The sequence below is a fragment of the Sander vitreus genome, chromosome 13 (assembly GCF_031162955.1).
Source record: "Sander vitreus isolate 19-12246 chromosome 13, sanVit1, whole genome shotgun sequence".
Taxonomy (NCBI): Eukaryota; Metazoa; Chordata; class Actinopteri; order Perciformes; family Percidae; genus Sander; species Sander vitreus.
Genome location: NC_135867.1, coordinates 15,248,128 through 15,262,573, shown reverse-complemented (window position 1 = coordinate 15,262,573; position 14,446 = coordinate 15,248,128). Strand labels below are relative to the sequence as shown.

General features: G+C 37.8%; 2 protein-coding genes across 5 annotated transcripts; both read right to left on the bottom strand.

Moving 5' to 3' along the window:
- Positions 1 to 1,863: 1,863 nt before the first annotated feature.
- Positions 1,864 to 6,103, bottom strand: LOC144527909 (uncharacterized). 3 transcript variants are annotated; one of them, XM_078266251.1, is made up of 6 exons: positions 5,957 to 6,103; positions 5,012 to 5,116; positions 4,864 to 4,903; positions 4,556 to 4,680; positions 4,000 to 4,058; positions 1,864 to 3,243 (listed from the first exon to the last, which is right to left on the bottom strand). In XM_078266251.1, exons 1-6 carry the CDS (start codon positions 5,961 to 5,963, stop codon positions 2,749 to 2,751), a joined length of 831 nt encoding a protein of 276 aa, XP_078122377.1. In that variant the 5' UTR covers positions 5,964 to 6,103; the 3' UTR covers positions 1,864 to 2,748. The 3 variants fall into 3 exon arrangements, with proteins under 3 accessions (XP_078122377.1, XP_078122378.1, XP_078122379.1); XM_078266252.1 differs by having other exon boundaries at positions 5,012 to 5,113; XM_078266253.1 differs by lacking the exon at positions 5,012 to 5,116.
- A 678-nt stretch (positions 6,104 to 6,781) lies between these two features.
- Positions 6,782 to 12,659, bottom strand: LOC144527724 (uncharacterized). 2 transcript variants are annotated; one of them, XM_078265948.1, is made up of 7 exons: positions 12,490 to 12,659; positions 11,912 to 12,250; positions 11,332 to 11,441; positions 11,070 to 11,226; positions 8,813 to 9,286; positions 7,944 to 8,052; positions 6,782 to 7,740 (listed from the first exon to the last, which is right to left on the bottom strand). In XM_078265948.1, exons 1-7 carry the CDS (start codon positions 12,569 to 12,571, stop codon positions 7,584 to 7,586), a joined length of 1,428 nt encoding a protein of 475 aa, XP_078122074.1. In that variant the 5' UTR covers positions 12,572 to 12,659; the 3' UTR covers positions 6,782 to 7,583. The 2 variants fall into 2 exon arrangements, with proteins under 2 accessions (XP_078122074.1, XP_078122075.1); XM_078265949.1 differs by lacking the exon at positions 12,490 to 12,659 and adding an exon at positions 12,415 to 12,482.
- Positions 12,660 to 14,446: the final 1,787 nt, after the last annotated feature.

Genomic DNA, 14,446 nt, shown 5'->3' with positions numbered 1-14,446 from the left:
GATGGCACAGACCGAATTTGAAGTTGATCGGATGAAATCTCTAGGAGGAGTTTGCACTAATTTCGAACTTTGAAATCAAAATGGCGGACTTCCTGTTGGGTTTAGGGTATGGCTCCAATGACGTTTTTTGTACATCTTGACATGTTACATAAGTGTACCAACTTTTGTGAGTCTACGTTAAACGCACTGCAGGGGCTACATTTTTTTAACTTTGTAGGGGGCGCTAGCGAGCCATTTTTGTGCGCCTATTCCCTAAACCCTTAAAATATGTAAATTTTCACCAAACTTGATGCGACCGCCAATTTTGATGAGTTTTTGAATATGTTAAGCCCCTCAAAAAGCCAATTCATTTGACGTAATAATAATCCCTTCAGTTTCAATAGGGCCTTAATTCATTTAAAAATAACATCTTTGTTTGCTGTGCCCCACCAGCCCCTAATGACCAGTCGCCACTGTATATGTTCTATTGCTTATTGCTGCTCTGCATGTCTGCAATGTCTGCATGTGTCAAACATTGTTATAATCAGTTTTGCTTGGCTATGTTTTGTTGCTTTTTGTTGCTTGTACAGATACATGTACCGAATAGTGGATGCTGCATTATGTGCTAATGTTTTGCTGTTTTCTGTTGCTTTGCATTTTTGCCCACAGTCTTGAGAATGCTTGCTTTTACTGTCTTTATTGCGTCTTGCTGTCTTCTGTCTGTAAATTTGAACGATCACATTACTGGTTTCAAAACATTTCGCCAAAGGATTGCGGTTCAAAATTAGCCACCTGGCTAACACTGGCACATTTACAGAAATGCTGATGCTATTATACGCATAATCCCAATTCATTGTCCTTAGATAAATGAAGTTAAACTACAGGCCAGCCCAGTAGCAACTCATAACTAACTTTACAGTGCCACTATAGCTACAGTAGGCCTAACATACAAACCACAAGCCTTGCTGCAGAAAGAGGGCGGCTGCCACTTTCTTACCACAGCTTGCCTTGTGACCTTGGCACCATGGAAAATGATTTTCACTGGGATCCGACTTCCCTGAATTCTCGCTAATGAACAAATATCAGTTCACAAGGACAGTCTTACTAACTCATCAAAGTTAAATTAGCAGTTAAGCAAAGTCTCCTGGAAAAAAAGAATCAACAGTCTTTGGGGGGGGTGTGGAGCTAAAATTTGTTTTTGCTGAGCTATTCTGATTGCATTTAAAACCATGGATAGCACAAATATTTTTAAGAGAGCTTTATGAAGAAAAAAACTACAGTTGAATGGCATTCCCTTTGCTGACCAGCCTTTATTGCCACAATATAACAGATGCATACTGTAGCTTGAGCACATAATGGTCTAGCTAAGTATAATAAAATATTATTTTTAAGCCACATTTAGGCATGTAAGAGAAAACCAAGAGCATTTCTACACGTTGAAGGAGAGGTTGAGATTATTTTAAGTCTGTCTGCTTGCTGAATTCACTCCTGTTAATACTGGACATAAATCCCATCCTAATGCACTTTTTTAATAAAAGAGATTGGAGACAATTATTGAGTACAAAATCATTTTTAGAGAGAATTTGCAGTAAAATGACAGTACCTTTGTAAGACACCCACTTGAATTCAGACTGCTGAAGCCTATTTTTTGTGTGAAGATTAAAGATTAGAACTCATTTTTGCACAGAACAACGAAAACAACAGCTGTGGATCACTTCCATTGAAAAAGCATTAGGAAGACAATCTAGTAAGACTGCCTGCTTAGTTGTTTGTGGGTGTCTTTTATGTTTCTTTCCTGTATGTCTGCATTATAATTGAGGCCAAAAATGAATCCATAGGGGGAAGGAGTCCATGGTCAGCTATTGAAAAGCTGTCAACAAACAGTTAGGATGCTGCAGACCTCACTTTAATAATAATTATAATAACTTTTATTTATATAGCGCCTTTCAGCTCCCTCAGCAGATAGCAAGGCAGCAAATTATCCTTCCAAAGAGGGAAGAAAGGGAAATAATAATTTAAGCAGATGCCGCATTAGCTCATAAATACAATAGATTAGAAAGCTAATGACCATTATTGTAACTTTGATGTGAAAAATCCTCTGCATGTGACATTTACATTACAATATGCCCAAAGGGGAAATACTATGACATTACTAATATTATCCCACGTACAGCTTTCCCCTTTTACTTTCTTGCCTTTAATTTTTATCTTATTAATTTTATCGTCAGTCATAAGATGACTCAAAAGCAGATTCCCATGCTCAGGCATGTACAGTTATTCAAGAAAGTGTTGAGCCTTGGCCAACGCCTACAGCATGGAAAACAAATGTAAGATTAATTTTTTTCCTTTACATCATTCTGTGAGACACCTGTTGATGTATGATAATAGGTCACCAAAACAGTCAAAGATCATCCATGTCCTGTGATGATTTGATGTTTTCCTTATCTCTTGGAACAGACTGAAAATTTCCATGTGGCCCTTGACCTCTAAATGTCACACACAGAGTTTCATTTTCTCAGTATATCCTCTATGCTTATTACATCCTCTGCACAGAAAAGTACACCTTTTTTTCCTCAGTTGCTCAATCTGGAGAGTCTTTGATGCGTAGTTTGTAGGAAATTGCGCAAAGCTCGTTGATTATTGAAAGTGACATTTCATTCTTGCAGACAGTCATGGGCAGTGCTTTTATTTGCCTTTTCAGGTGGCTTATTTAGTTCGGAAAAGTTTGAAACAAGAGTCTTAGTATGAGGTCTTGCCTAATCTTGTTGGTCACGCTCGTAGCTGAAAGCTGCTGATGAAATGATCTGTGCCGTTCTGAATAGCCTCTACTTCTGAAAGCTGTGTGAATACACTCCCATTACTACCATCTTGACTATCTGTTCTTTCCTGAGTCTCTTGCTCTCCTTTCCATTCTGCACTTTGCCCTTCTTCCCTCGTTCTTATTCCCTCCCAACCCCCATTCTTCCTCTCTGTGTATATGCCCTTTTCTCTTTCCATCTCCTCTGTCTCTTGGGCGATCTGTTGACTGTTCAGGTAGATGCTACTGTGTGAAACCATGGTGCTGGTGTCTCTGGAAGGAAGGTAAGCATCCATGTCTGCCTCCACCTCCAAGAAAGCAGTCGTTGGGGGTGTGAGGTGGACCGGCAGCTCATCTTGAAGTTTGTTTCTTCCCTGAGCATGGCCTTGCTGATGGCGATTCTTCTTCAGGCGTTTCTTTGCTATCTTTAGATCCAACGAGGCATAATTCAGGTCAGGCTCTAGAGACTGGTTCCAAACAATAGAGACAACACAGGTTAATTCTGTTTTTTAGGTGTTTACATTGATGAAAAAAAAAAGCTGCAGCACTACACACCAATTTGAATGACACATTCTAGAGCTTGTGGTTTTAGGTTCTCATGTATTTCTGTAAGTGCAGTTTATTTTTAGAACATTTAGTTCTTAATTGGTCCACAGTTTCATTGACCACAATGTCTATGGTGTCACCTGCCTTCTGTTCTGAAAGCAAATCTGTCAGCTAACTGAGCATGGGTTTAAACTGGTCTGCATGTGTATTTTTACACCAAATGCATGTTACCATATATTTAGTTTCAGTGTGAATGTAACAAGGAATATAACTAGAATACCAACATTTGCAAATTATAAGCGATTAGGCTTAGAATATAATTATATTTTGTAAACAACTCACAAAGCCAATTTTGCTTGTTTACCTTTAGTGCATGTTATATCCAGTACTTTTCATCAAAGTTTTAGAGAAGTTTAACAGTTTCATTATTCTAGCATGCATTCCACACAAAAACATTTCTGGCATAAATCAGTGAAAATAAATAACATCAAGCAGGTGAAAAATGAGCCATGCACGACAGCACACAAGGTTTTTTTTACGATACGATTACGATTCTCTACGATAATGCTGACAGTCCCTAAACATGCTACCAAATGTATGACAAAATAATATGTACATGATACAGTACGTAACAACATCACAGGCCATAGTCTGAACATTACATTCACAGCAATTACCTTCCTGCGATCTCTTGTGTATTGCATGGTCATCGTCTCATAGCAAAGCTCTACAGAATCTGAACAAGTAAAACACAGGATTTGGTCATTTGTTTTACATTCTACTTACAACAGTAGGCACACATGAATCACATAAATTAGAAAATAGAAGAGTCTAGATTTTTCAAGGTTCTTCTACTGAATAAATTACAACAAACAACACATCTAAAATTTGGAAATCTAAGGGTATTTGAACAGTGGGTGAAAAGGAAATGCAGTTTTATCTAAATGCATTTATTTATACATGTATATGCATATGTATATATGTTTAACCTGCATGGAATAGATCCAAATGAACTTTCAGCTTAATGTTTCTAAAACTTGGCGTCATGGCATTTGCTAAAATATACAGTCTACAACTAAAGAAAAAGGAAACATAATATTATAATTATTGTTATTAATATAGTTTGTCGACATACAGAATACTTTTGTGTATGCTAGGATTCCAAGAAAATGCAATGATTTCTTGTAATAAAAAAAATTAAAAAAAAGTTCCAGAATGCATGCCTGCGCTCACCTCTTCTGTCTGAGCTGATGTTGCCGTAGATTGGATTTTCCTGTTGCTCGTGGTGATTGTGGGGACTTTCCTGCTGCTCATCATGATTGAGGTTATCAAAATAATGCCCTTCATCTTGTGACGGGCTTCAACAACAGGAATAATTTCACAGTTTATTTCATTAATAAGATGTAATTTGTAGATTACAAATAAAAAATATATTGGAACAATTATTATTTATTAAAAATGAATATGTATTAAACTAAATAATCATGTGCTGACATGCACACATGTTTAAGCCTCATTGAAAAGATAAATAAAAAGCAAACCTTTCTCCAGAAATGTTTGTGAAGCAGCACTCTTCTGTGTCTGTATGAACAAAATATTTAGCAATTTATATAATGCCCTATTGCTGAAGGGTTTAGAGTCAATGGCGACCACATTTAAAAAAGAAATTGACTTTACATGTAACCATACCTCTGCATAAAGTGGCTCTTTGTCTTATGCAGAAGATGACATTGAGACACAAGGAGATCAACAAGGCCAGAGATAACAGCACCAGACCTACATATACAGAGACTTCTAAAAGACAAACTCAAACCGTTAAACTTACAGTATTTCCCTGGGAATCAACAAAATGATGAGTATTCCAAGTCTACATTTTCATCAGCTATCAATAATACAATTTGGAATTTCCCACTGTACATCTCAATAACAAACAGAAAAGATTACAGTTTTTTTTCAAATGCATCATTGCTTTTGCGCTGGTGAAAAACAAAGACGTAGTCAAATGCTTCAACAATACTGGACAATTCCAATCCCTGACCTTATAAGAATAAAAATAAAACAGAAAAAGTTAGCCATTAACAACTGGTATAGCCAATCTTAAAGTGTATACTACAAGTGTATGTACTTTGTGCTACTGCATGGAATATCTTAAGATGTTTGCTTTTTTAATAATCTAGAGGCTAAATAAATTAAAAAAAAAAAACACTGACAAATTATAAATTATACATTAATTCTTCCCGCTGTAACATTTTATTGTAAATTCATCTTAATTTCTCTGTAAGCAACATAAATAATTTGGTTAAAAACTGTCCCGAGGGTTTCGGAAATCAAGTGTGCAGTACATGGTATGATAACCGTACATACTGTGACATAAAAAAGCTATGTGTAGATACTAAACTACAGTAAACGAAGCAATATATTATACATACTGTACAGTTATGGTTATCAACTCACTGTTTTGTTTCACCTTTTGTTCTGCCATGTTCTATGACATACGCTTTAGAAATGTTTTAGCTTTCCTGTTTTTGTGGTAAGCGCGATATTTTGCCGGATGAGATACAACATTAACAGATATTTACGCTGTAGCAATATTAGAACCACATTTGTACATTTAAATCTAATTTTAGAACCTACCTGTCATATTCCAGCCGTCTTGAACTTAACGTTTTGTCTGTCTGACACGATTGCTCTCCGGCTACGGGACATTACAGTGTCTAGTCAGTGAGGTGTGCTACACTGGAGTCTATTTTTACTTTGCCTAAGTTACCTCTCTCGTCACAGTGCTTTGATAACTGGCTGCTCTTCAGTTACAAACAGGAAGCAATGTAACCTCATTCTGAGGCACCCAGTCTCAATCTCATTGTGAGGTACAATACTATGTCAAATAGATCACCATATTAGTATGTAGTAAGACTACAATGGTTTATTAATATCTTTTAGCAACTATAATATTAGGATTATAATAAAACAGCACACAAACATACAAAGAAAATGGTGCAAAAGAGTACATTTTCACTCAATTATTTGTCAGTTAAGAAATTTCAGAATAATTGGGAAATTCAAAAAATGGCAAGCCCTAATCATAGCCTTAACTTACAGAAACCTGATTCTGAACTTAACCCTAAATCCAAGTCTTAACCCTAAAATAAATACACTTGTGGTGACCATCTGCTCAGTTCACTGAACGCCAGACCCCACAGTGCCATGAATAACAAGCAAACGTAGATTTGTTTTGAGTACAGTACAATAGAGCTTTTTAGGTATTATACGAGTTGTCTGTGTGCACGGGGGCTTGAGAGCATTGTATACCAAGAATATATATCTTGCATGCAGAGGGTACATTTTGGTTTTGCTGCTGTGGTCGGAAAATCAGAAGAAGTAAAAAAAGCAGTTTTGAAAGGTTTCTCAGTAAATGCGTGTGAATGTGAAATAAAAATAAATGATTACTGAGAGACCAAATTAAACAGGGTCCACTTTATTTGGTCTGCAAACGAAATGAAAACAATATTTATAAAACCAGTACATACTCAACAATAATAAAACAATATAGTTAACATGTCCAACACCTCCTCCCTCTGTGTATATGATGGTGTTCAGTGGTTGTTATGTCTGTTAACTATTTATCCCATGTGGTTTGTGGAATGCCCCAATCTCAAGTGATAGTCTGTGGTTTGTGTGGACAACAGTAGTCTTTGATATAGTGTCAGTCAATTTGCAGCATTATCACTAAACAGCTACACAAGAGAAATACATCGGGCTTCTGTCCAAGAAATCCTAAATCACAGGCTTAACACATGAAGCCAGAATTACCTTAAAGGAAGTAAATCTGCCATATAGTTCAAACAGTTATGTTTCTATGAATTGCAATGCTTATTTACTGCTGCGTAAGATACAATAGCTGGGACTTTATTCAAAAGTCACAGTGAATATATAATATTGCAAGAATGTAAATAACACAAGCACCTGCAGTGCAATAGCTCAAAGTCAATTTAAAAACAAAATAAAACATCTTTTATTTTCAAATGTTAGAAACTGTATGGAAAAATGTAATACATAAAAAAAAAGAACACCCACCCCAGATATACACAGCCCACATTTGTACAATTGCCTGCAACTGTGTTGTAACTGCACTTTGATACTGTCTACAACTGCAAGTATTACCTTTAATTAATTCTGCATGTAATCAAGTTAGGATACAGCTTACGCTAGATCTCCACAATGACTGAATGCTGTCATTGTGCAATATATCAGGCATTATATATTAATATATATACATATTCATTTGTTTCATATCTTTAAGTTCTGTCACTGAGTTACATCTTGAAGTGGGGAATGGCTGGGTTGAAATATCATGGTGTCTTGCAGCTGTATACCTTACTGGAGGAGGAGGGGGTTTGAATGGAGGCGGTAGATCCATCCTACAGAGAGAGAGAGCACAAATATATAAATATTGGTGGCATTGCTCGAAAATTGGCTGTATCCAAAAAGTTTGCAGATATATCAGAAAGATAATGTGCATCAGTCGAAGTAAGACCAATATCAGGTCCACCCAGTGCATGACCCCGAATAAGTGCAAGCAGGTGTAGAGGATAGTTGCATGGATAGAACATGAGAGCTTTACCTCTCCTTTATAAGTTTTCTTCTGTAGAGAAAGCCAGCCACAGCAATCAATACCAGGATTGGAACGATGATTAACAGCATCATCAGACGACTCCGTACACCAGCAGTATCTGAGAAGAAGATTCAGAGAGGGGGAAAGTGTCATTTTGGAGGACAGCAACAGCTTAATATGTGTTTCTAAGCTATTGATCAGCTTACTCTGGTGAAACCCAGCAGACTCCAACAAATATTGATAATAAATGTAAAGCTGCAAAACCCTTGATGCAGAAACATATGTCTTGCTGTCCTCTCCCTCAGCTGGTCGCACTCAGAAGTTGACACTCTTTTTAACGAGATTTCTACCTTGTAAAGGCATCTAGCCTGAAAAAAAAGTCTCCATATGTGACGAAGATGCAGATGGTGAAGGCAAAGGAACTGCAGATGATATTCATGTGTATTTTTTCAGGAGGTCTTGCCTGTCGAACATTTAGCATTATTGTTTGTTGTCATGTGCTGCTTTTAAACTTCTTCTTTATTTACTTCCTGGCACTGCTGCTGCTCGCCTCACCTGGATAGCCACAAACAAACCTAACTGCACTGTTGGCAGACCACAGAGCAAAAAATTTGCCCCATAAAACCTAAAAAGGCTATCTCAGGCAAACAAAGGGATGTTGGATGATTCTGGGTCTCAGACAAAGACTGGAAATGCATAATATAACGCATTGCTGAGCATATATTTTTTTCTTCCTAAAACTTCATTTTTGTAGTGGTACTCTACACAATGGTCACATATGCTATCCTTGAAATGTTCCATTCATGGGAGGGAAAGGGAGCAAATCTAGTATCTGCCAACATTGAACAATTGAATGTGAACTATTAAGTAACTGTTACCTTCATCCTCAATGGGTGTCATTGTATTTACAGTGCCCAGAGTTGGGGTGGCACCAGGATTGCCTCCCATGGACTCATTCCTTGCGTCCTGTGTTGATCTGAACACTTTATTATCATAACTTAATGTTGTGTCTAGACTGTTGGCCACTGATCCTTTGGTTGTGTTCAAATTGTGAGTCGGGTTTATCTGCTGGTCCGTGGAGTTGTTGAAGTGATAGGGATCAGTGTGTGTGGCAGGGGATGACGTGACACTGATATGTGTAGAATTTGTTAAAGATGTCATATGCTCTCCATCTGTGACATTTCTGGAGTTTGGATTATCATCGCTTACAGCTGTGCCCATACTCATGGTCCAAGTTGCATTGCTGTCAATGGTTGAAAGCCCAGTGGTCGGTGTTGTGGTAAAGCTGCTGTCTGCTGATTCAATCAAACCCTCCGCAGTTACATTAGACTGTGATGGCACTGTCACAAGATCTGAAAATAGCAACACAAGTTAGTCAACAATAGTTATGCAGTCAGCGACAACTGTAGTATTTTGATGTTGCCACTGCATCAAAAACATACTTTATTGGACTCAACAGAACTCACTTGTTAAAAAAGAAATACCTGACATGGGTTAACAAACTGTAGCCTATCCATCACATAGGAATCTGTTCAGGTTAATGGCATAGTTCGATGTGTTGGGAAATCCGCTTAATCACTTCCTTGCCAAGAGTTAAATGTGAAAATGGATGCCACTCATATCTGTATGGTTAAAATGTAGCCAGTTAGCTTAACTTAGCATAAATACTACCATAAAGAAAGGAAAACAGCTAGCCTGGCTCTGGCCAAAGGTAACTAAATCGGCCTATGAGCACCTCTAAAGGTTATGTCTTGTTTGTTTTATCTAAGCAAACAGAAATGTAAAACCCACAAGTTGTGGTTTTACAGGGAGTTATGTGCTTGAACTGTTTCTTCACCAGGTGCAGTAACTTCCTGGTTGCCTGACAACTTTTCCTGGCTAAGAAATAGTCCGGCACACACAACCCCCCTGTAAAATGGCGAGTTGTCGATGTTAGACTTCGGTTTTTGTACACGTTTCCATAAACTATTCCTTTAACAAGCTTCACATTGTAAAGTTGAATGTAGAATAATATAATACCCACTGCACAGTTATACATCATTAAAACGTGGACCGGGTTGGCATATATGAGCCCTGTCATAATCAATATGTAAATAAGGCAAAGATCTCATTCAAGAACCTGGACCGTGATGGATACAGATTACTAAAGCAAAGGTGTGGTCATGAATTCTAAATGTATATGTATTCTTAACTAATGAGCACATTTTATCAGTTATGCGTCAGTTGTTTTCAACTATTTGTTTTCTACCCTGCATATTCCCATACAATCACCAGGACAAATTCATTAATCTTATCTCACATCCCCCTATAAGACGCAACTGAGAGAGGCATATTAAATGCAATCCAATGCTGCAATGCAATGTGATCTAAATCAACGCTGTGCCCGTTTCAAGCAGCTTTTCTCACTATTTTTCAAACCCTCATTTTGGTTGTACTACTCCAATCTGTCCAACAGATTGTGCTCTTACCCATGTTACGATTCAGAGATGCTGTTGAGACTGCTGAGTGAGTTTGTTCATGTGGTAGGAAAAGCAAGAGCAGGAAGTGACTTCTGATGTCTGTGTGGCTTCTGTTAGGTATGCTTTGGTTACATATTAAAACTCTTGTGAGAAACATGAATACAGGAAGAGAAAGTAGACAGTCTGGGATTATTTCCCTGCTTAAGCACACCCCGACAGCACTATACCAAGCTTTTTACCCAGTGGAGGCAGACAACATGGTGTTTGATTGTTTTATCATTTAAAACTGTGAATACTCTTTTAGTTAAGCTTGGTTCAGTATTGACCCTAATCCTACAGTGCAATTGATTTGCAGCAAATAATTGGGAGTTTCAGTCTTAAAGTTGTGTTGTTGTACCCAATTTATTCACAGTTGGTGTGTTCTCATAACATGGCTGGCAGCTTCAAATTCCTTTAAATATATTTCTCTTTCCTGTCAGCTAATTAAAAATTAAAATTGAATGAGCTACAATATGATTACAAAAGCCAAGCATCAGCTCTCTGTTGCAATGCAATTTTTTAAGTAATTCCGTCTCTTGGGCACTCTACTAGATTGTTAATCCGCCCTGCGGAAATGCTAAAATTGAGTAAAACACAAAGAGAGAAATAGCGGCAAGAAAGAAATGGAAAGGCTTACCTGTCCTTAAGCTTGTGGTTGCTGTTAGCACTGTGATGATAAACTCTTGATGCAGACTTTTGTTTCCTGTGTTGACAGTCAGTGTATAAACCCCTGTGTGAGCCTCAGTCACACACCAGAGCTCCAGAGATGTATTCTCTGACACCAGTATCTTGTTCTAGGGCAAATCAAGATTATGTACCATACAAATACCTTTTTATATTGAGAAGATGTGTTTTGTATTGTAGGTTTTGAAATGGGGCGATTAACTGTTTCCTGTTACCTTGGTCCACTTGTACTGTGCATCAGGGACTGCTCTGCATTGAATGGTCACGTTTTCTCCAGTATAGACCTCAACAATGCGATCCATATCACACATTATTTTAACATCATCTAATAGAGAGAAAAGTGAGATTAATTTGGATTGACAACGAAAGAATGCTTATGTAAAACATCTGCTAAATACAGCAAATAACTACTATGAGCAAAGGATTAGTGTCAGATACAATACACATCAGCACATTGTCCTCTGCTGCCTCTATTTTGTTCCTAACACCCGTTCAGTTTGCTTACAGATGAAAAGAAGGTAAAGGTGTATTGTGCCTGCGTGACGACTAAATGATTGATGAGGGGAAAAAAATAGGGCCAAACGTGGCCAAAGCTGTTTGATGTGTTCTTGCAATTATTAGATACATTGGCTCAGAAGTAAATAACTGCTGACATTGGCAGAGGAGCGGTGCTCTGATGCAATCAGGAGTAACATGAAATATATGCATTGGAGAATAAGATAGAAACCTGTGAAGACTGCAGCGTCTGGTTGAGCAATGTAGGTATGACTTTGCATGCACTAGCCTACGTCTTACCTTTGATCTCTAGCTCGGTTTCACTCCTGATGGTGCCCAGGGGAAAACTTGTGATGTCACAAATATAGAAACCGCTGTCCCATTTTGCCACCCGGAAAAGGTGGAGATGGGAGCCCATCGACTTGTTCTCAATCTGTATGGTGACATTAGGCCAAAATCGATTGATTCCAAACTTTTCGCTGTACAGAACCAGCTTTGTGTCTTCATTTTTGTTCTTTCTCCATTCAATACTGACGATCTTGAGATCAGTGCTGCCATTTACAGTACAAGGTAAGGTAACGTTCTGGCCCACTACTGCCTCCATCTTTTCATAATGGAACACCTCAACAGCACGGAGCCCTGTCAAGCAAATCAGATAGCATTGGAAGCAAAAGAAAAAGTGAGGAGAGACAACATCACCTACACTTTGAAATGGATATTACCGACTGCAGTCTGCTGGAATGTAGAAAGATACAATCATAGCATTATACTGTGGTAGCATGTTACACCAGAAGCCAACACACATTTTAAACTCCTGCTGAATATCCCATCTTTGGTGGTATATCATTTGTGGAACCGCACATGTTGTCCAGGATTACCTTGTATAATAGAGGCAAGAAACAGGAGAGAGAAGGCTGTTCCCAGTGCACCTCCAGCCATGTTTGAGCTCCCCAAACTCATTACGACCAATCAGGCTGAATCAATTGAGGCATTCGCAAAGACAGAGTATACTGTCAACTGAGGTTAAAGAGTGGGGTAGAGAGTGTGAGACAAAGACCAGGAAGTCCTATCTTTACAGGAAGCTACACAGAGTCATATGTGTTAGTGCTGCAGCTTTGCGGTGAAAACCTCTGGTGCAAAGCAGACACTTGCAGTAGACGTAAATCTCCACAGTGCTTATCATATTTATTCTTGGGACTCACTAACAAGATGCAGATAATTGACTCATACATCACTGATGACCTAAATCATCCAGGAAGACAGATGCCGTTTTTGTCTTTATGAGCAAATGAATACACTACTTGAGTAAGTTTGCAAGCATGACCTTTTCTTCAAATAAAGAAACACAAATAAAAAAAATTGCAGGTACTTTCAAACACATGAAGGCCCATGCTGTACATACATCTGTCACAGTTTTGTTTCTATCATGTGCATGTATATAATTTTTTTTAGCTCCATCTGTTGATGGCCAATTCATACTCAACAGACAATATAATCTAGAAATATCTAGGTGAGCCACTAAAGATTATGTGTCTGAAAATTGTGATTGATAGCTTTATATTATCCAGCCTTCAGATAGCCTTGTTTTGCCCGCTGTGCTTAATGTCTTAGAGCAGAACTTAACTATAAAACTTGTCCTACAAGTTAAGTAAGTAAGTAAGTAAGTAAGTAAGTAAGTAATTTATTTGATATAGCACCTTTCACAGACAGAGTCACAAAGTGCTTCACACAAAAGACAATTGATTAAAATACAATAGAATCCAAAACAGAAAATAAACAAGCAACAACAAATGCAATTCCAATGAGGATAAAAAGAATAAAACCCAAAATTACAAACATTAGACAAAAGCCAGTTGAAACAAGTATGTTTTCAGTTGCTTTCTAAAAGCGTCAACCGAGACTGCAGAACGTAAGTTAAAAGGAAGAGCGTTCCACAAGGTCGGAGCTACCACTTCGAACTACATCCAATTAGCACTTCATCATAAGAATAAACTGGAAAAAACTGGTTGAATCTTCTAACCAAAGGCTACACCTTTGTTATTATCTGCTAAGAGAAAGCTGATCATTAGGCAAATGTTTTCTGTAGAAATGTTATTCAGGCATATAAGATAAACCTGTCGATATACACACTTGATGAATGAGTGGCAACATTTTCAAAGATTAGGCAAGCAATTATTCAGTATCTAATTTCATTAGCCAATCAGAAAGAAAGCAGTATTCACTGTTATTAGTATAACAAAATGCTGCTATCCAAAACCTTTCATTTTCCATCAAATGTTATGAGCTCTCCATTTCATTTATTATGAATACTCCTTAAAGCCCCTGCAATGCATTTAGATGATTGATTACCTTACATTCATATTCTGTGTATGACCTTAATAACTTAAATTGGGGCTTAGAAGAGTGACTGCTATCTGGAAGACTTCTATCAGTATTCTGTCAGTGTTTTATAAAAGTATGACAGGACCTTGCTTCAATGCTTAATTTGATAAGGGCATCATCACTTCCCCAGGGAGCCGTGGCAATCTCTTATTTGTGTGTGAGGTGTATGTTTGTGTGTCCGCTGACCTAAAGGGCTATGTGACCATTGTTGACACATATTCACACATTCTGCACTGCTCATTTTGCCACATTCACTGCTTAGTTTTGCTGTGAGCACAGTGTTATCTCTGCGAACGAAGTGTGATTTTTAGAGGCAGTGTATTATTGAAATCTGGGCATGTTTTACAGATTGTCTGACTACAAACCAGTCAGAGCCCTGAGAGACCACTTCAATGTACTGCTACTAAATATAACAGACTGTAACCTATACTACTTTTACATTCATTACAAAAT